A 23,278-nucleotide genomic window follows, 5' to 3' on the forward strand; every position below is an offset into this window, starting at 1 on the left:
TCATTTGGAAAAACTGTGCGGTGCTGTTGGCGGCCGGCAGCTCTTAGGTTAGCAGTTAAGCAGCTGCAAAATAAAAGGTGAATTTTACAGTTTTGTTTTTTTAACTTGTGAATTAAAGTCACATTTTTTTTTTTAGTATTTGTAAACCCTACCATTTACCATCACTTTAAGCAGCCAATCATTATGCTAGTCTCAGCACTTGTAAGAGAGCGTGCATCTGGCATGTCAAGGTCCAGTTTTGTTTCCCTACTCATTTTAAAAAAAGTTTACTACAAAATTTTACAAAATTTCAGTAAAATTTCATGAGATCACAGTAAAGCAAAGCGTTGCCCAGGCACTGCTGATTGGCTATTGTTTTTTTGGGGGGGTTCCCCCCCCCCATTTGCAGCTGGACAACAGCTGAAGTATAACTGTTCACAGAGCACTTACAATTTTTATGTAAAATACCTTCTTTTTTTACATAGAGATGTTCATGAGATATTTTCTCATCAGCTTTATACAGTTACATTGCAGTACTTTGAAGTGATTTAGCACATGGGTATTATGTCCCTTTAACAAAGTGCGGCCAGAGTGAAGCTCAGTTTGAAGAGACCAGTCTAGTAGGAGCAGTGCTGCAAAGCATTGACACATTGATTGATGTCTGGCTCTTAGAGATTTTTTTTCAACCCAGCCCACTAGCCTTTCAAAGCTCTGACAACTGAATGCAAGACGTTCTTGTGATCAATGCACCTTTTCTACCTTATAATGCGAGGTTAGACCGAGAGCAAGGGAAACAAATGTAAAATGTTGTCTTTATCTGCTGCTAATTAGCAATGTAATATATTAATATATTATTAAAAAAACTTAAACTGTCTGCCTCTGAGGCCCCAATACAACTATGGGGCCCACCAGCTGCACCTAAAATGTGGCTCAGTGCAGCTGGATCCTTTCTAGGCCATACGCAGCCAGAGTAGAGCACTCTTATATGGACTTATGCAGCCCTGTGCGCTCGAAAGAGTTCCGGCTTCAATAGCAAAAGAAAGTTTGTGTTAACTATACTTTCCTTTATTTGAAAAAGCAGAAATGTAAGCATAGGAGCCAGCCCATTTTTGGTTCAGTACCTGGGTAGCGCCTGCTGATTGGTAGATAAATGTAGCCACCAATCAGTATGCACTACCCAGGTGCTGAACCAAAAATGGGCCGGCTCCTATGCTTACATTCCTGCTTTTTCAAATAAAGATAGCAAGAGAACAAAGAAAAATTGATAATAGGAGTAAATTAGAACGTTGCTTAAAACTGCATGCTCTATCTGAATCATAAAAAAATTGGGTTGTGTGTCCCTTTAAACCAGTGCTTTCCAAACTGTGTGTTGTGACACATTAGTGTGTCGGCAGCAGTGTGTAGGTGTGTCTCTGCTTTAGCACAAAGTTTTTTTAATTTAAAATTTTTATAAAAGTTTCCGACTTTCCACCAGCGTGCTATGCATATCACATGGTTAACACGTGATTGATACCTAGTGAGTCATAGATCAGGTGCAGCTCAGCGGGAACTGAAACTATTCCCATTGGCGGCACATTCTCTCCTGACTGCACGTGTAGTCTCCTCAATCGGCTTGTGACTGAATGTATAGTCAGTAAATGGGACAGCAGTGTGTTTGCAGCACAGGCAGTAGTCAGTCGGATTCGCAGAGGGCGGCAACTTAAACGCTGAGCTGAAGTCAGAAGTCAGTGTTGTTTTTTTTGCAGCTAGCTCCCAGTAGTACATTGCTGCTCCTGATATATGGATAGGAAGTGGAAGCTTAAAGGGACACTGAACCCAAATGTTTTCTTTCATGATTCAGATAGAGCATGCAATTTTAAGCCACTTTCTAATTTATTCCTATTACCAATTTTTCTTCATTCTCTTGCTATCTTTATTTTAAAAAGAAGACATCTACGCTTTTTGTTTTATTCAGAACTCTGGACAGCACTTTTTTATTGGTGGATGAGTTTATCCACCAATCAGCAAGAACAACCCAGGTTGATCACCAAAAATGGGCCGGCACCTAAACTTGCTTTCTTGCATTTCAAATAAAGATACCAAGAGAATGAAGAAAATTTGATCATAGGAGTAAATTAGAAAGTTGCTTAAAATGTCATGCTCTATCTGAATCACAAAAGAAAAAATTTGGGTACAGTGTCCCTTTAAAAATGCTTGATGATGAAATGCAAGTGTCTTTATCTATTATTACACTAAATATTCAGACCTCATACAACCCATTAAAATAGTAGGTAGCTATTGGTGATATTAAACATTTTTTTTTTATTCTTGCACATTGATACTGTTACTTGTAAATACATTTTGTTATTATATTATTATTGTATGTGTCCGCATCTCTTAAAAAAGTTAGTTTAACCTCCTGTTTTGCTAGTACAACTGAATTACTGTGTCGCAAAATGATGTAGGTCTAAAAAGTGTGTCACCAACATGAAAAGTTTGGAAAGCTCTGCTTTAAACAGTGCTCCTTTGGTAAAAACAAAATGTGTTAAATCAAAGTGACTATAAAAAGAAACTGTGTAAAAAAAACAGCAAGTAACTTACTTGCTTAGAAATTCTTAGTGTAGCCCCTGCCCCCAATGTGATAAGTGCAGAGAATTTTCAAAACTTAATTTTTTTTTAAAAAAAAAATAGAAATAATTGCAACATGTATTATTCATCCAAGTATAAGCAACTGCTTAGTGCTTTTTTTTTTATTACAACAATAAAACAGACTTTAACCCCTTAAGGACCAGCGACGTACCCTGTATGTCGCTGGCCTTTTTTTGGGACTTGATTGTTTTATAGCGCGGTCTTGCCACCAGCGTTGAGACCGCTCTATTCCACAAAGCCTTCTGGAGGGAGGGCATTAATAGCGTGTTCTTGCTAGACTTGTGCTATTATGTCCTGAAAAAACCCTTAACGACTAGTGACATACAGGGTACATTGTGGTCATTAAGGGGTTAAACATCCCTTTAAAAATTACTGTGCCAATAGCTTATCTGACAAAATGCTAGCAACACATACCACCTGTGGAAACAGAGATATGGGTGAGATGATATTACACACCGGTAACTGCCAAGTATGAATAAACTATTCAAAAATGCAATCTGACAAAAGGACGCCGAGGGATAGAACATCAGGATACAAAGTCATTAAACTGATTATGCATTCTTGGAAAATAAACTGTCAGTGGCAGGCTTCCCCGAATGTCATGTATATCAATAAATGTATCTACAAACACTTCAGCGTATTTACATAAAACACATCCAACAGTCTATGCTAGAATATGTTGTGTGTTATGGCAATATCAACTGAAAAGTAAAAAAACTTGCATCATCAAAAACCAAGAACTCACAGTGCAACTGCTTATTCACGTTCCGATTTGTGTATATTTACTTGATTTACATTAAAGGGACATGAAACCCAAATGTTTTCTTTCATGGTTTAGAAAGAGCATACAATTATAAACATCTTTCTAATTTACTTCTATTATCTATTTGTCTTCATTCTCTTGATATTCTTTGCTGAAAAGCATATCTAGATATGCTTAGTAGCTGCTGATTGGTAGCTGCACATAGATGCCTCCTGTGATTGGTTCACTGTGTGCATTGCTATTTCTTCATTAAAGTATATCTAAAGAACAAAGCAAATTAGGTAATATAAGTAAATTGGAATGTTGTTTAAAATTATATTCTCTACCTTAATCATGAAAGAAAATGTTTGGGTATAGTGTCCCTTTAAGTGAATATCACCTTACAAATATGTTTATCCAGTTTTTAAATTGGTGCAAAACAACCAATAACATCATTGCATTCAAAATAGGTCTAGATAATACATTTATTTTTTTATAAAATACATATTTTGTCTAAAATTTTAAAACAGAACCAAAATTAAAAATAATTGATCATTTAGGGGACCGGAGTATTTTCTTTCTAAAAGTACAAAAAGGATGCAACAGGAAAAATGTTTTCCTCTGGGGGACAAGTGAACAGGTTATAGGACACCGAGGTAAAAATTAAACTTGCAATTTTAAACAACTTTCCAATTTAATTATATTATCTAACTTGCTATGTTCTGTTAGCATCCTTTGTTGAAGAGAATACCTAGGTAGGGGCTCAGGAATGCACTACCCGGAGATAGTTTCTGATTTACACTGCACATATACGCCTCTTGTGATTGGCTCAGCGGATGTGTTCAGCTGGCCCCCACTGGTTCATTGCTGCTCCTTCAACAAAGGATGCCAAGAGAATGAAGCAAATTCGATAACAGAAGTTAATTGGAAACTGGTTTAAAATGATATGCTCCACAAAAAGAGAGCACGTGTCCTGTTGTTGGGTTGATAACATGTTGAAAGGTTTTTAGTTATATAGTTAAAACAGTTTATAAAAAAACAAAAAAAAAAAAAGAGGACTAAAGTATTTTTGAGAAAGAGATTTAGTTGCATTGAAGCTCCAAAATGTCATCAAGAGATTGGAAAACAAATACCAGGAATATTTATATGAAATAATGTGTTGTCGGATTTGTATTATTACTACTTTTAAAGAGGTGAAACCACCTTGGTATGTATTCTGAATAATCGAAAAATTGTATTTCATTTGATGCATCAAATTACGTTGTGTACGTCAATTGTTCTGTCCTCAAAAAAGTAATTTTTAAAAAAAAGAAATATGCTCAATCTAAAAATCTGTGGGTTTCATGTTCCAAAACTGGAGCTAAAATATACTGGATTATATAGTGTAGCGTCCAGGATATATTTACTCACATACAAAAGTCTGTTTCAGTGTTCTATAACTTACTCAAGCCCCCATGGGGAAAAAGTTCAACATAAAATAAACATTCCTGTGTTATGAACTTGCTTGTGTCCTGTAGCAATACCCTTTGAAATAAATGAGCCATCAGAACCTGATTAGTGTCCCTCAATCTAAGAGAATAAAAAGGGTATTTATTGTGTTTGAGAGTACAAATATAGGGAGATGTGTGATGAATAGTGATATACAAACCACCAAACAGCATCACTGTTAGTCATAACATGGATTCGACTAATACCCCATGTTTACCCATAGTTTCACGTTTAATAAATAACAATGGTGCATGATAAATCATTATAAATTACACACTATAACAATTGTTACATTATTAAAGAAGTTTAAACACTGTTTATTTCAGCCTCCTTCCACCTCAAATCCCCAGTATGTCCAATAATCTGTTTCTTATACAGAGGTAGATGCAGTGAAAGCAGATTATCACATACGCACAAGCAGAGTGTACAAGGTGTGATGTATGTGATGCAGGTAGCTTGTGAGGAGAAATCATAAAAAGGGGGTCTAATATGTTTCTAAACAGTTATATATTGAAGTTTAATTACAATGTGTGAAAAATCAATTTAAAAGGTTTATAATGTCTAACAATAGTATTTAGATCCCATACTGCAGGACATCTGAAGTAACAAGTCCCTAAACAATACCTGCAAGAGGACACTGTTTACTTTCTGTGCAGCAGCAAATGAAAAGAAGCAAACCTGACACTGCACAGGCTGCTAATTCCCTACAGCATGACAGGATAAGAAGTACTTTATCAACTACAGATCCTACCCCCTGCTTCACACTGAGAACCTTATGAGACAAAAAAATGGCAAACCATAATGTTCCACTTAAAGGGACACTGTACCCAATTTTTTTATTTTGTAATTCAGATAGAGCATGCAATTTTAAGCAACTTTTTAATTTACTCCTATTATCAATTTTTCTTCGTTCTCTTGCTATCATTATTTGAAAAAGAAGGCATCTAAGCTTTTTTTTGGTTTCAGTACTCTAGACAGCACTTTTTCATTGGTGGATGAATTTATCCACCAATCAGCAAGGACAACCCAGGTTGTTCACCAAAATTGGGTCGGCATCTAAACTTACATTCTTGCATTTCAAATAAAGATACCAAGAGAATGAAGACAATTTGATAATAGGAATAAAATAGAAAGTTGCTTAAAATGTCATGCTCAATCTGAATCATGAAAGAAAATTTTTGGGTATAGTTTCCCTTTAAATATTGCACACAAAAAAGTGTATATATATATATATATATATATATATATATATATATATATATATATATATATATATATATCAGTACAATTTTTTTTGCATAGGAAGCTAGCACAATTTTTCCTATGCAAAAATGTATTGATTTACTTTTGAGACATGTAGGATTTTAATCTCAGATTTTTATCTCCACCATAATTTTATATATATATATATATATATACACACATACATTACAACGGTGCACACTAAGAAAAAAAATAACTGCTGGTTTTAGCTAATCATTTATTTGATACATAATACATTCTAAACACCGAATATTAATTATTCTAGGAGCAGTAAAACAATGGATTATATATATATATATATATATATATACACACACACACTGTATACATATACACACACATAAAATAAGTTGTACTCACCGGCATCATTTTGGGTCCGTACCGCATTTACGCAGAGGATGGCAGCCAGTGGCCAATGGATAAAAAGTGATAGTGGGTGGGGGATGAGGAATCAAGTTGCTCGAACTGACCAGGATCAAAGTGTTGCTGTGGTGGGTGGGGGCTGGGAACTTTGTGGATTCCTTGCAGGTCTGGCTCTTGTCTATGTGCTGACTGCCAACCTGTTTGTTTACCTAGTAACCTCCCACTCACCGGCCTCTGGAGTATCTTCTCCTTGTACCAACCTTCCGTCCTTCCCAAGATTACCGAGTCTCCTGCTTTACACTCCCTAGGCTGTGCTATGACGGTCTCTGGCTGCTGTAATAGTGAGTCACAGCCCCCTATCCTGCCCCCCGTGTGCGCTGTCACTAATTGCCCCTGGCAGTCTCACGTAGGACATCACCTTAGTGTCTTCTACCCATGGTCAGGTTGTCTTCCTCCCGCAGTCTCCTTCCGTGGGTCCCCTCCTCTTCTCACACAGATTCTAGTTATTTCCTCTCACGGCCCCTCTGTCCCACTGCTCCCACTTACAGTCTCTCATTCACACGCAGACCCGATTCTGTCTCCCAGTCCCAATTATATTCTGTCACGCACTCCCTCAGGCTCCCTCCCCACCTGTTGCTCTCACTGTCAGTACTTCGCCAACTCCTTCACAAATCACTACTCGGGATCCCCAGGGTTACCCAACCCTCTACGTTTCCTATCCCAGTTCCACCGGGAATCGCCGCTTTGTCTTGTTGACGAGGGAGGCGCTGGAACAGGGTGAAGAGGCAGATACTGTCCCGCCCAGCCGTCACCACCTTCTTCACAGCAACTGATGACGTCACTGGTGAAAACTAGTGGCCATTGGTCAGGTGACTAACCTCACACGTATGGAACTAGCTGCAATCTCTAAAAGTTGTAGTTATTTCTTTACCATTTGATGTGAGTAAAGGGCATAAAAGTGTTGCTACGTGACACTTTGTATTCCTCACCGGCAGCCAAGGAGTTAAAGCACAGAAACTACAGAAACTTTAGAAGATTTCACCCTGAAGACGAGTCTAAAATGGCTGCTGCCATGTTAGTTCTGAATAACAGATGTTGCCATGGTGACAACAAGGCTTTCCTTTTTAAATAATACAGGTTATGCCAATCGCACAAATAATCACTAAGTTAATATAGAATAGATACTGGATTTATGTTTAGTCCAGTAAAAATGGTGATAAGTAGTAATGTATAAGGGACAAGTTATCTGTAGTACGACTTCGTATATAAGGCTGCCCACTTTTGCCCAGTCATTTCAGTAAACTTTTGAGAGGGTGTGGTTTAGGGGGTGTTGTGGGCGTGGCACCTGTGCTTAGGTTCAGAGACTGCTGCACAATCTTGTGGTGCATAGTCATAGTATTGCTTATGAGCACTGGTGCAGAGAGGATAATGTACTAAAGATCTCCCAATTGTCCCTATTTAATTGGGGCAGTCCCTGATTCTGAGCTTTGTCCCACTGAGACAGCCATTTGTCCCTCTTTACAGAATTTCACTTAACCCCACCTACAGAACACTTAGGCTGCGTTCGGGCAGCGCTCCAAGCGAACTGGAACTCGCTTGGAGCGTTTTTCTCACACTTGCAAGTGAGATGGCTGGCGTTTTTTGAGCGCTCTGGTGACGTAAGTCCCAGCGCTTCCAGTGTGCTGGAAAAGCTGGGACTTTTCAGAGCAAGCTCAGATGCTTGGAAACATGGCAGCCTCCACACACGTGTTGCTGTGGAGGCTGCCATGTTTTTATACATATAATATGATTTTTCGTGTGCTCTAGAGAATGTAGCCCATTTCTTTTCACTTCATACGTGGCGTATGAAGTGAAAAGAAATGGGCTACATTATCTAGAGCACACAAAAAATCATATTATATGTATAAAACCACAAAGACCTGCGGTAAGTTATGGTGTCACCCCCCTCCCCAGAGAGCAGACACACACAAAAACACAGGCACACACACATACAAACACTCAGAAACACTTAATAACACACTCAGACACACTTAAAAACACACTCAGATGTACACAAAAACACTCGGAAATACACTCAGACACACACACAATAACACACACAGAAAAACACTGACACACACACAAAAACACTGACACACACACACAAAAACACTGAGACACCCACACAAAAATGCTCAGACACGCACACACAAAAACTCACACACACACACACATACAAAATATGTAAACTGCACTGCATTAAATATAAAGCTTATGCCTAGAGCTGCTCCCTGGCTCAGCAGAGCATCAAATGAAAGATAAACAGAGCACTCTAAAATAAATCACTGAAGAAAAGGTTTAGGCGTGCAAACTATGAAAATTCTGCTTTCTGACTCTGTTCCAAGTCTGTCAGTGCACACCCCCTGGCCGCGTGCCTACCGATTCTTATCACCTCTGCACTCTGCCCACCCCCAGACCCCCGCCCGCCCTCCCCTCCTACCTATTCAGTGTGCACTTAGTGTACAGTAACCATACCAGTCTGGTGGGCATCATACGTGGCTCCTTCATTTTAGAGACAGTGTCAGACAGTCATGCGGTCAGGTGCCAGGCATCCCCCTCACAATTTCCCAGTTCCCGTTTAGAGAGACAGCACAGCAGTGAGTGACTCCACTGCTCCACCAGTCACTGAGCAGTGAGCACAGATAGGCAGGCAGGTTTAGGCTAGCAGCGCAACTTCGCAAGCCCCACGGCACGCCCACAACATTCATAGTGAAATTGGGCAGAAGAGGAGCAAAGTACAAACAAGCAAAAGCAGCCAGGAAAACTATTTGTTGAAATTGCAGCGCTGGCTCAAGTGGCAAAAAAATTGTCTACAACTTCCTCAGTCCCACTAATGTTCACAAATGCCGGCCCGTCTAATAATAAAATCTATGCATCTCTACATTGTATTTCTTTGAATTTCAATAAAATTAAAAAAAAAAAAAAATTGTAGTGTCACCCCCTGGAGGGTGTCACCCAGGTGCGGCCCGCACCCCCCTAGTGACGCCACTGCTCCTATCAACCTCAAAAACCCACAATCCTGCCCACTAACCACCTATGATCACTCCCCTCCCAACACGGATCCACCCACAAAATGGTGATGGACTAATATCAACCTCATGTGTCCCTCATTCTCAACCACAAATGTTGGGAGGTATGCAATAAATAGACTTGATTCTTAATTGTAATTGTTTTATAGTTATATGAAAACTAGACTAACACAAACACCGGTGGTTAATACTTTTCATGAAAAAACAGAATTTATACTTACTGATAAATTTATTTTTGGATGAGGAGAGTCCATAGGTGTCCATAACATGTGGGATATATTTCCTGCCACTAGGTGAAGGTCAAGAACCTTCACAAGAGCTTTAATCCCTCCCACCCCCTCTCCCCACTCCAACAGAAAAGGTAGGAAAGACAGAAAGCAGGGTTAAGAGGTGCAAATAAGAACTGTTGCCCATCTAGTAAAAATGCAAGCTGGTCCTATAGACTTTCCTCAGCCAGAAATAAAGAAATTTATCAGTAAGTATAAATTCTGTTTTCTTTTGTAAGATGAGGAGAGTTCATAGCTGTCCATAACATGTGGGATACAATACCCAAGATAAGAGTCCATGTTAAGGATGGGTGGGACAAAATGATAAAGTAATACATACAAAGCTCAGCACCTGGTACTTCCTTCTGGATAGTGCACACTGGACCGGACCCATAGCTTAAGCTTACAACTTGTAATAAAAAAAAGTGCAAAGTCCACAGCACTATAACATATGCAAATATTTATTGAAGCATACAGATAAATGTATGATGTTTCAGGCACACGCCCTTAATCATGCAAATGGGACAAAATGATGGCAATTCCTATTTGCCAGACACTGCGGCCTATAGGACTTTCCTGCTAAAAGCAGCTTCAGAAGAAGCATTAATATCAAAATGATAAAATTTAGAAAAGGTATGAAGAGAAGTCCAAGTTGCTGCCTTGTAAAATCTGTTCCATGGAGATGTCATTTTAGTATGCCCAAGTAGTAGATACAGATCTATTAAAAAAGTAGGAGTTCCTTAGGGTTAGAAGGATTTGGGCACAGTGAAGGAACAACAATTTCCTGATTAATATTTTCGGAAGACACTACCTTTAGTAGAAAATCATATTTAGTCTGGAAGACTGCTTTATCTTGAAGAAAAATCAAGAAGTTGTGATCAGAAGACAGGGCAGATAATTCAGAAACTCTTCAAGCAGAAGAAATAGCTAGAAGAAAGAAAACTCTCCATGACAATAATAGTCCAATGAGTGCATAGGTTCAAAGGGGGGACCTTGCATAACAGAAATAACCAGATTCAAATTCCAAGGGGGAGAAATGGGTATAATAACAGGGTGAATACTGACCAAGGCTTGGACAAAAATGTGAACATCAGGTAATTTGGCCATTTTTTTTTAAACAAAACCGATAATACTGAAATCTGACCCTTTAAATAATTAGCCGATAATACCTTATCTAGTCCATCTTGAAGGAACTGAAGAAATCTAGGGATTCTAAAAGATTTCCAAGATAAACCTCTAGAAGAACACCAAAGTAAGCTTTCCAAATCTTATGATACATTTTTGAATAACAGGTTTTCTGGCTTGCAGTAAAGTAGAGATAGCAGAATCTGAGAAACCTCTGTTTTTCACAATTAGTTGTTCAACCTCCATGCCATCAAATTCAAAGATTTGAGATCTGGATGATACAAAAGTCCTTGAGACAGCAGGGGTACTAGGTCTCAAGTCAGGTCTCAGCTCCCAATAAATGATTAAATAGAAAATAATAAAATCTTGCTTGCAGTGTACCGCTCTCAACCTCTCTCCTAGCAGGCCAAAAACAAACTTGGTGTAAGAGTTTCAGATACTTTTGTGTTGGATGATACTGTTCCTTTAATTATTTCTCCAAACCTCCTACTTAAGGCCGCCCATACCTAACTTCCTTGCTGGCTTAATGAAGCTAGCTTATGCTCGCCTTCCTAGCAACTTGTTACCTGTCTGCACTAGTTGATCTTTCCACCTTGTACTACGGAGCTCTATAGCTGTGTCTCACAGACTGTCAGCTTGCTTTGCTGGCGTCATCAGCTACAGACCACGCTCTCTCTCTCCTCAGCGAACAACCACACGCTGTCCTCTCCTACCATCCTACCCAGCTGTAAACGGCACTCACTTCACCCACCGTCCTGCACAGGGAACAGACTTAACAGCTTGAGAAGAGCTTCCGCATCTGTACAAACCTGCTTACCGCTCCTGTGCAAATCTGAAGCTGACGGCAGTCTCATCTTTTACAGTGGTAACATCTGGTATTCAGGTACGCCTGCCTTCTCACTGTCAGAGTGTATTTAAGATGTTATGCACTCTGCTTTAGTAAGGCTATATTAAGTCACAGAGGTGACCTTAACCCCCCGAAGTTGGTTACCTCTGTGACACAATTTAACACCTTATTTAAAAAAGTTGTTTTCATTGTACCTGAGGCTATTTAACTGCATAAGGGCTCTGTTGGTTAAATATTTGCACCTTCTCTGTATATAAATTGACCACAGCAGGTTGTTACTACCGGGTCGTTACATATTAAGGCAGCCATTTAGGACTATTGAATAGCTATTCATAACTATAGTCCTTCCGCGACCTCATTTAGTGTTAATGATGGATCCTAACATTTTATCTAACCAGATACAAAGTCTCTCAGATAGGATGGACATATTAACAAACTCCTTCCATGAGCTACAGGTGGAAAATCAGGCCCTAAAAGCCTGCCTTAGGGAGGTTCTTTCCACTAAGACAGCTCCCACTGACACTCATCCTGAACCTTTGGTTTCGCCATCAGAAAAGTTCTCTGGAAACTGCTCCCAATTCAGGGAGTTTAGGAATTCTTGTATGCTACTCTTTGATCTTAAGCCAAAAACCTATCCGACAGATAGGATAAGGGTTTTAACAGTGATATCGTATCTTAGAGGTGAGCCTAGGGCCTGGGCCGTCTCCTTCTATGAACAACAGACTTCTATTCTGGGTTCCCTAGATGTTTTTTTCTCTGAGATGTCTAGTTTGTATGATGACCCTTTCAAACAGAGTTCAGCTGAAAACACCTTAAGATCCTTAAGACAGCTGAAAAAAACCTGTTGAGACATATATCACACAATTCAAAATAGCTGCTACAGATTCTATGTGGAATCATGTCTCGTTAAAGAAACAATTTAGATTAGGGTTATCAGAAGACATCAAAGACGAGCTATCTCGCACTGGTATCCCTGACAGCCTAGAATAACTGTATAGCCTATCAATTAGCATAGATAGACGCCTCAGGGAGAGACATTCCGAAAGGGCTAATTCAGCCAAGAAATATCTTCCTTCTCCCTCATACCTTAGTAGGGATTCACCCCAACCAATGGAAATTGGGTTCATAAAAGGTCCTTTATCACCCCAAGAAAAAACAAGAAGGAAGAATCAGAATTTATGCTTGTACTTTGCATCCCCGACACATGTTGTGAAAGAATGCCCTGTACTGGCTAAATAAAAGATGGGTAAGACTATCAATCTCCATCTTAACTCAGCCCCTAAACCCATTACACCCCCATATTTAACAATAGAAACATTGATATTGACGGCAGATAAGAGCCATAGGCCCAGCAAGTTTGCTCAATATTACCTAATAGTATAAACCTATCTAGCTTGTAGGATAGCCTTATGCTTGTCCCATGCATTTTTTAAAGTCCCCCACAGTGTTTGTCGCTACTACCCCTTGAGGAAGTTTATTCCATAAATCAATCACTCTTTCTGTAAGAAGTGCTTCCTCAAATTACTCCTGAATCTACTACCCTTTAGCTTGAGATCATGACCCCTTGCTCTTGAATTTTCCATTTTATGTAAAATACCCACAGCCTCAGTTTTACTAAGCCCTTTAACGTACTTGAAAGTTGCTATCATATCACCTCTTCCCCTTCTCTCCTCTAAGCTATACATATTTATGTCATTGAGCCTATCCTGGTAAGTTTTATTTTTTAGACATGTACCATTTTGGTAGCCCTCCTTTGCACAGTTCAAGTTTGTTAATATCCTTCTGAAGATATGGCCTCCAGAACTGCACACAATACTCAAGGCCTAACTAATGATCTATAAATACATCCAAGCATTCTGCTAGCCTTACTCGCTGCATTACTACATTGTTTAGTAAGTTTTAAATCGTCTGAAATAATAATTCCCAAGTCCTGTTCCTCATCTGTAACAGTCAGTAAAGTGTTATTGAGTCTGTAATTAACATTTTGATTTTTCTTCCCTAAATGCATTATTTTACACTTTGCTGTGTTAAACTTTAGATCCCAGTCGTTTGTCCAATCCTCCAATTGTTGTATATCACTTCTCATTTTGACCACTTTAAGTCTCTTTCTCTACAGTGGGAACATCACAAGATTAAGACGACTGCTATTATTGACACGGGTTCTTATGGGAATTTTGTGGATTTCGGTTTTGTGAAGAGAAATAAAATACATCTTGTCACTAAGAATAACCCTGTCTCCGTAAAAGTCATTGATGGTAATTTTCTTAATACTGTTCCAGTAACTACTACACTTCATCTCACCACAGATACAGATTACTCTGACAGTCTATCTTTTGATGTATTAACCTCACTGATGTTTGACATAATTCTAGGTATACACTGGTTAAGGGTACATAAACCAAGTATAGATTGGACCACTTTTAGTCTAATATTCCCTACCAACACGCATCATGAATCCTGTAACATTAACGCTACTTTCTTTCAGGTACCTGACACTAAGATACCAAAACATTACTTGGAATATTCCGATGTTTTTAATAAAACGGAAGCAGAGACTCTGCCTCCCCACAGGGTTTAGGATTGCCCAATAGACCAGCTTCCAGGGGGCTCTATTCCTTTTGGGCATATCTACCCCCTATCTAAGCCTGAATTAGAACACCTGAAGAACTACATAGACGAAAATTTAAAAAAGGGGTTCATTAGGCCCAGTACATCCCCAGCTGGTGCTGGAATCTTCTTTGTTACCAACAAGGATGGGTCATTACGACCTATCATAGATTACAGAGAACTCAATAGACGTACAAAGAAGAACAGGTACCCTCTCCCACTTATCCCAGAGTTGATAGAAAGATTACGTGGTGCCTCGGTTTTCACCAAGTTGGACCTTAGAGGTGCATACAATCTTATCAGAATGAGAGCTGGAGATAAATGGCTTACCGCATTTAGGACCAGATATGGCCTGTTTGAATATACAGTAATGCCATTCGAGTTGTGCAATGCTCCAGCAACATATCAATGTTTGATCAATAACATTTTCAGGGATATATTGGATGTTTATATTGTGGTCTATTTAGACGATATTTTGATCTATTCACAAAACCTTGAGCTACATAGAACACATGTTAAAAATGTTCTCTCCAGGTTGAGGGAACATAGGCTTTACACCAGATTAGAAAAATGTATTTTTGACACCCAAGATATTACCTTTCTAGGGTACCATATCACCCCACTTGGTATAAGTATGGAGAATAATAAGGTTCAAACCATTTTAGATTGGCCTATCCCCACTACAAGGAATGAAGAGCAAACGCTTCTTAGGGTTCTCGAACTTATATAGGAAGCTTATTCCCGGTTTTGCTGCCATCACTAAACCCCTATCCAACCTTACTAAGTTGAACTCCACTTTCAAGTGGACAGCTACAACTCAGTCTGTCTTCGATCTACTGAAAACCAAATTTTCCTCTGCACCCATTTTGCAGTTTCCTGATATGAATAAACAGTTCATACTCTAGGTCGATGCCTCAGATTATGCCATCGGTGCCATATTGTCTAAAAAGAAATCTTTCAAAGAATCTATGCATCCAGTCGCCTATTTTTTACGACTTATGCTACCTGCTGAGTTGAACTATCCTATAGGTGAGAAAGAGTTATTGGCAATCAAGTTTTCCTTCGAACATTGGCGACATCTTGAAGGAGCCTTACATCCTATTATTGTTTATACGGATCACAAGAACTTGCAATATCTTCAATCGAATAGAACTCTCTCTGCTAGACAGCTGCGTTGGAGTTTGTATTTCTCCAAGTTTCGTTTCAAGATAACCTACACGCCTGGGATGAAGAACAGAAAGGCAGACGCCTTCACCCGAAAAGATCAGAGTCCTACCCAACATCAACCCTACAACTGTGATTCCTAAACACTGTATCATAGGAATGATTACCAGCCTTTCTACCCAAATTAAGACAGCACAATCTACGGATAGTTCCACACCATTAGGGGAATTAGTCCAACATACTGATGGTTTGCTCTATAAGGATGGGAAGCTTTACGTACCATCTTCTTTTCAACAAACTGTGCTCCAGCTTCTACATGAATCCCCTCTCGCGGGACATATGGGACCCAATAAAACCATTGAATTGATTAGCCGAAACTATTGGTGACCTTCTTTGAGTAAATCCGTAAAAGATTATTTATCCAAATGTGTCATTTGTGCAACCTCAAAACATTCCCGTCAATGTCCCATGGGTTTACTCCAACCTCTTCAGGTCCCACAGGCACCTTGGCAACTAGTCTCTATGGACTTCATTGTTGACCTTCCATTGTCCCTAACCTATACTACCATTTTCGTGGTCACCAACCTTTTTTCCAAAATGGCACACTTCATCCCTGTTACAGCTTTGCCAACTTCAAAACGAACCAGTGAATTGTTCATAAAAGAAGTCCTATGCCTACACGGTATACCTAAATCTGTCCTAAGCAATAGAGGCATGTAATTCACATCTAAATTTTGGAAGCACCTCAGTCAAGCTTTACACATAAACCAACGGCTTACTACTTCTTTCCACCCCCAGACGAACGGTCAAACCGAACGAGTCAACCAGTGGATTGAACAGTACCTACGCTGCTTTTGTTCACAGCAACAACAATCTTGGGCGTTGTTTCTACCCTTAGCTGAGTTCGCATATAACAACCACGTTAACTCTTCTACTGGATACAGTCCTTTCTTTCTTAACTATGGGTTCCATTCAGTATTCGATCTTCTACCCAAAATCGAGTCAAGTGAACGATCTCGTGAACGATATTTCCCAAACCTTTGCTATTGCCAGATAGCATATCCTTGATGCCCAGGCATCCCAACAGAAGTATTATAATCTTCGTCATAGGAAAAATCCGGAATACACCGTTGGACAATTGGTATGGCTCTCTACAAAAAATCTCAGACTACATTACCCTTGTAAAAAGCTTGAAAAATTGTTCATAGGACCATACCCCATCCTTTCCATAAAAAATCAACTTACTGTTACCTTGAAGCTACCTCCTCATATCAAGGTCCACCCCACTTTTCATGTTTCTCTGGTCAAACCCTGTAACTCTTCGACTTCCCTACCTGCTACTATGAACCCAGATTTTCGTATCGTTCCAGATGAGCAGTATGAGGTTCAAAGTATCATGGATTCACGCATTCGCTGCGGCAAATTGTCCTATCTTGTACACTGGAAGGGCTTTAGCCATGAGAATGACACTTGGGAACCTGCTTCTAATATTTCAGCCCTGAGATTGTTGTCTCTTTTCCATAGACGGAACCCGGATCGGCCATGGCCTTGAAACCTCGCAATGGTTTCCTTGGTGGGGACTTATGTAAGGGTTTCAGATACTTTTGTGTTGGATGATACTGCCCCTTTAATTATTTCTCCAAACCTCCTACTTAAGGCCGCTCTTACCTAACTTCCTTGCTGGCTTAATGAAGCTCATTAGCTTATGCTCGCCTTCCTAGCAACTTGTTACCTGTCTGCACTAGTTGATCTTCCACCTTGTACTACGGAGCTCTACGGCTGTGTCTCACAGACTGTCAGCTTGCCTTGCTGACGTCATCAGCTATGGACCACGCTCTCTCTCTCCTCATAGCGAGCAACCACACGCTGTCCTCTCATACCATCCTACCCAGCTGTAACCGGCACTCACTTCACCCACCGTCCTGCACAGGGAACAGAGTTAACAGCTTGAGAAGAGCTTCCGCATCTGTACAAACCTGCTTACCGCTCCTGTGCAAATCTGAAGCTGACTGCATCCTTTACAGAGATAACATATGGTATTCAGGTACGCCTGCCTTCTCACTGTCACAGTGTATTTAAGACGTTATGCACTCTGCTTTAGTAAGGCTATATTAAGTCACAGAGGTGACCTTAACCCCCCAAAGTTGGTTACCTCTGTGACACAATTTAACACCTTATTTAAGAGAGTTGTTTTCATGGTACCTGAGGCTATTTAACTGCATAAGGGCTCTGTTGGTTAAATATTTGCACCTTCTCTGTATATAAATTGACCACAGCAGGTTGTTACTACCGGGTCGTTACACTTGGTGAGAAGAGGATGTTGGAGGGATTAAAGCTTTTGTTATAGTTCTTGACCTCCTCCTAGTGGCAGGAAAAATATCTCGCATGTTATGGACACAAAACAGGGGGTATTGGCCCACATCCATTTGCAAATACACAACACATTTTTAAATGCTGCAAACAATGGCCTGCAAAAATTCTATTCTTTTAAATAAAATTGGGATCTTAGTCACACAATATGGCCATATTCTGCTTAGCCAGTCAACAACTTACAAGGTGTCCCAGTATAGACTAATCCTAACACTACAGTCCTTTGCCTTAATGGGCTGACTCATTCCTGCTTTTTCTCTTCATAATGTTATGGACACCTATGGACTCTCCTCATTTTACGAAATAAAAATAAATTACATGGACATGCTAATTAGCATATATTTGCATACATAATTAAGCTATGTGACTCAGAAAAACTAATGACTATTTCAAATTAGATTTCCATAGCCTTAGAAGTTTCACCATAGCAGCCTATTTTTATTATCTATACCAGGGCTCTTCAAACCAAGGGTCGGGACCCATTATTGGGTCGCAACACCATGTTTCCTGGGTCGTAACTTGTGTTTGTGTTGTATGGTGTGTGTGTGTTGTATTAGATTGTGCATGGTGTGTGTGTGTGTTGTATGCAAGTGGGCGTGTGTTATACGAGAGTGTGTGTGTTGTATGGGAGTGATTGTGGTGTGTGTGTATGTTGTATCAGAGTGTGTGTGTTGTATGGGAGTGTATGTTTGTATGAAAGTGTGTGTGTTGTATGGGAGTGTTTGTGGTGTGTGTGTTGTATCAGAGTGTGTGTGTTGTATGGGAGTGTATGTGTTGATTGAAAGTGTGTGTGTGTGTTATATGAGAGTGTGTGTTGTATGGGAGTGTATGTGTTGTATGAGAGTGTGTGTGTGGTGTGTGTGTTGTATGGGAGTGATTGTGTTGTGTGTGTTGTATGGGAGTGTATTTGTTGTATGAGAGTGTGTGTTATACGAGAGTGTGTGTGTTGTATGGGAGTGTTTGTGGTGTGTGTGTTGTATGGGAGTGTATGTGTTGGTTGAGATTGTGTGTGGTGTGTGTGTGTTGTATGGGAGTGGTTGTGTTGTATTAGAGTGTGCATGGTGTGTGTGTGTACTGTATGAAAGTGGGCGTGTTATACGAGAGTCTGTGTGTTGTATGGAAGTGTATGTGTTGTATGAGAGTGTGTGTGGTGTGTGTGTGTGTGTGTGTGTGTTATATGAGAGTGTGTGTGTGTGCGTTGTTTTACAACTCTTTCAAGTTTGACATCAATCAGGAATAAAGTATATACACATTTTAGACACTTGTATATTACTTTAGAAGTTTTCAGACCAAGCATAAAAATAGGGTCGCAAAGGTATGGCACTGGGTCTTGGGAAAATGTTTTGAAGAACCCTGATCTATACTGACCTGAAGCTTAAAAATACTGTCCTCTCCATATTGGTGAATATCCATGTTATATCCATAAAAATTTAATTATTATATATCTACTCACCTTAACACAAACATCAATAATGTAATTTATGCATATACTATTGCTTCAAGTGCTAACTGTCCACAACAAAATTACTGGGCAGCTCTGTCTGATGTCCAAGAGAAGTGATACTGCATACTCACCAATACAGTGCTTGAGCAATGACCATTCATAGGCCCATATTTATCAAGCTTCATACGGAGCTTGAAAGGCCGTGTTTCTGGCGAGTCTTCAGACTCGCCAGAAACACAAGTTATGAAGCAGCGGTCTAAAGACCGCTGCTCCATAACCCGGTCCGCCTGCTCTGAGCAGGCGGACAGGAATCGCCGGAAATCAACCTGATCGAATACGATTGGGTTAATTGACATCTCCCTGCTGGCGGCCGATCGGCCGCGAGTCAGCAGGGGGCGGCGTTGCACCAGCAGCTCTTGTGAGCTGCTGGTGCAATGTTAAATGCGGAGAGCGTATTGCTCTCCGCATTTAGTGAGGTCTTGCGGACCTGATCCGCACTGTCGGATCGGGTCCGCAAGACCTTTAATAAATAGAGGCCATAGAGGCTAAGTGGATCTGGAAGAAGGGATGAATAAAGCCGACCCCTCTCCCCATCGACAGAACCCCTTCCCGGGAGAGGAGACAGCCGGTCTCTCTCCCCTGCGGCAGAGCCAGTTCCAGGGAGAGGAGACAGCCGGTCTCTCTCCCCAGTGGCAGAGCCATTCCCAGCAAGCGGAGGTAGCCGACCTCCCTGCCCAGAAGCAGAGCCCTTTTCAGGAAGATGAAATGGCTGATCCCTCTCCCCAGCAGCTTGGCGTGATCAAAAGAAAGGAGGTCAGCAGCATCGCCCCCCGGCGGCAGTGGTCAGCCATCAAAATATAAGGGAGTTTGGGGTCTGGATTGCCCTGTTTCCGCGAGTTCCCAGAGACTCTGAGAGGTGGAGGACCCTGATGCAGAATTGGGGTTCCTGTGGCTGTAAATGCGACCAAAGGTACCACTGATATAACCACAGCAGAAGGGTCGGGGCTGAGCGCTGAGAGGGAGATTGATTGCTGCCCTCCACCACCACCACTGGATTCTACTGAAGGAGCGGTGGATACTGTAGGGCTGGAGTTTGACCCTGTGGTCCTGGAGGAGGCTGAGGTGGTCCCCTGTGTTAATCCAGTGGAGGAGCTGGCAGCGGGGCAGTCGGCCCCGGTCCCCAACCTTGGGCTGCAGCAGCCCCAGCTACCCTGCCTTCTCTCCAGTGGCAGATGCCTTTCATGGGAGAGTCCAGAGGCCCCTCTGTGACTTGTGGGAGGGCAAGTGTTCTAGGGCCGGCATTGGAAACCTGTTTTGGGATGAAGGCCAGCGGGGAGCAACAAGGATGCCACAAGCCCAGGAGAAATGGGATGACCTCTCCCAGCAACCTACAATTGGAGGACAATCACCGGACAGCCACAAGCCACCCCGTTGGGGTCTAGCCGGGTCTGCCGGACTAGAAGGGGGGAGCACTGTCACAGGTACCAGATTGCCAAGGCTACCCCCCCACTATCTGGCTCTCCACTTATCACACTAGATTTGGCACTTTCATGGCCTACGAGATCTCCCAGACTCTTGCTATCTATTGTTTTACTGTTTGTACTTTATCAGGAAAGAGCTGATTCATGACCGCATAAACCCTTTTTCGGCTGAAAAAACATACAATATCAAATATAGACTGCGCTTCTCTGACCCCACAAAAATATAAATATAATGATACAAGGCAATATGTGCTGAAAATAAATACATTTTTCAGTCTCTACTAAAAGCTTCTAAGTAATATAATGAGAATCTCACAGGCATGAACCTTTAGAGCAAGAAACTTTAAAGCAGCAAGTATTACGCAATACCTAAAATTTTATATCAATAAATAAAACAATACTTCCCAGAGAGAAATCTAAGCGCTGAGAAGAGAGGTGGATTGGAGGGTGCTGCTCTGTTGAAGGGTGCAATGAACTGTGTTCCTGCTCCCAAGGGATAGACTGTAAAAACAAAAAGAACACAGAGCGCAACCCACTCTGAACGTAAAACTGTTTAATGTGTGTTCTGTGCACTGAGGAGTATCGAGCTACACTGTAGTAGCTCACAACAACAATCAACATCCAACTGTCAGGAATCAGTGAGGCAACCCTTGCCGTGATTAGTTCCGGTTACGTCTTGGACTTCCAGTTTGGATTGGATGCCTGAAAGACTATATTTTCTAAAAAATAGGGGGCGCCCTAAAGCGTGATCAAATATCAAACCTAGTATGGTAATATATATATATCACGAATCAATTAAGCAAAAATTATAAATCAATTATTAATGTATATATCACACACAAAATATAGACAGTTGGTAGTATTCCAATAATTTGAATAATACAATTGAAGGGCCTCTAAGGAGTGAGTTGATATAGAATAGTCTTTAGGCAGCAATCTGTAAAGAACCCGGCCAGGATCCCATAGAGATTATCTACAAAACAAGAGAGAGACAGATGCGCCACATGGCCCAATATTGTTTGTTCAACACAATGTATATGATCTAGTCGTGCTAATGCAAACTCACAATTCAGGAAGCACTTCAATCAGTGCAATAGAAGCAGCCTGGGATCAATCACAGTCACCCAGCAGACCGACCTCTAGGATAAAGTGGAGTAATCTGTAGTGGATATATAGAGAGACACAGAGGTGCCTATATGGCCTAGTACAGTAGCGGACATCTCTAACAGCTCAGCCGGTGGAAAGACCCCGTGTGCTGGAAAGTGACGGAGGATTGTCTGTGCCCAGCGGTGTTACTGCCGAGTGGTGACTTTTAATGCCTGCAATTTTTATGTGTTATGTACGTCTTTTGCCCGTATACGTTTGTTAACTTGTTGTAACACACATTAAACCTTTTTCGGCTGGCCAGGCTCCTGGAACTGCCGGCCGTCCGCGAGCTGATCCCTGAACGCATAAACCCTTCTCGGCTGGCCGGGCTCCTGGAACTGCCGGCCGCGCCGCACCGCACCAGATACACGCTAACCTTTAGCCCAGGTTGCTACAGCAGTCCCTTGTCCCAGAGCTCCGCTCTTTTGGGGATTGGTAGCCCCTAGGGAGGACAAGAGGTGGCGTGATTGCCAGAAGGGAGCTCCCTTGGGATCACCCCAAAACCGTGATACTGTGGGGGCTCTATGGGACTGTGGTTCCTATGGAGGCGCCAGACTGTCTGGAGGGGCGGGAATAGTGGGAGATCTAGGCGTCAGATAAGACCTTTTTGTGTGTATATAAGCACAGTGTGTTTCACAATAAAGCAGTTTGTGTTTTCACCTGAATACTGGTCTTGTCTGGTTATTTGGGTGGGCTACTTGCTATAATCACTTTCCAGCTATACAGCTGCAGGCTTCGGGGAGAAAGCAGGACCTTTTGCTGGAGCTACCCAGTCGGGGTAGCCGGTGTCCATCACATGCACATTTCAATTTTGACCTTTATATCCTTTAATAATATTTTGTGTGTGTTTTACCTCACACAGATGTGCTGTAGCTTTTAGCAAATTATGGACTTTCTGAACCTACCATTTATTTAATAAATAGTTATTTGATAATGCCACCATTCACACTGTAGAAAAATGGATGGCAGAGAGAGAAACCTCATGGTTCACTCATAGTTTGGCAGTTTTGAACTACTGTCTTTTCTTCCTCCATATATACACAAGTTTCCTGAGAACAAATTGTACATGTATGTTTAAAAATTGTTAGTCGTTTAAATATTGAAAAAATAAGGGTAACATTCTAATGTCCATAAAGCAGTGGGCACTGCCATATTGTAACTTAGGTTACCTTTTCTGCTGAAGCCAATTAGAAATGTTTATAAATGGCTTACAAGAGTGTGCAACCAATGACTATGTGGAATATAGCTTTGTCTGAACTTCCATGTTTAACATGAATTGGAAAGCCCACAATATTCA

General features: G+C 40.9%; 1 protein-coding gene across 2 annotated transcripts in view; it reads right to left on the reverse strand.

The window, feature by feature from the left end:
* The window catches only part of TP53BP2 (tumor protein p53 binding protein 2), a 174,031-nt gene extending 166,779 nt beyond the window's left edge, over nucleotides 1-7,252 (reverse strand). For both annotated transcript variants that reach the window (XM_053712593.1, XM_053712592.1), the window contains exon 1: nucleotides 6,461-7,252. In XM_053712593.1, the coding sequence (XP_053568568.1) occupies nucleotides 6,461-6,487 (27 nt within the window). In that variant the 5' untranslated portion in view covers nucleotides 6,488-7,252. The remainder of the gene's footprint in view (nucleotides 1-6,460) is intronic.
* Nucleotides 7,253-23,278: the final 16,026 nt, after the last annotated feature.

This window comes from Bombina bombina, chromosome 4 (genome assembly GCF_027579735.1).
Source record: "Bombina bombina isolate aBomBom1 chromosome 4, aBomBom1.pri, whole genome shotgun sequence".
NCBI classification, from domain to species: Eukaryota; Metazoa; Chordata; class Amphibia; order Anura; family Bombinatoridae; genus Bombina; species Bombina bombina.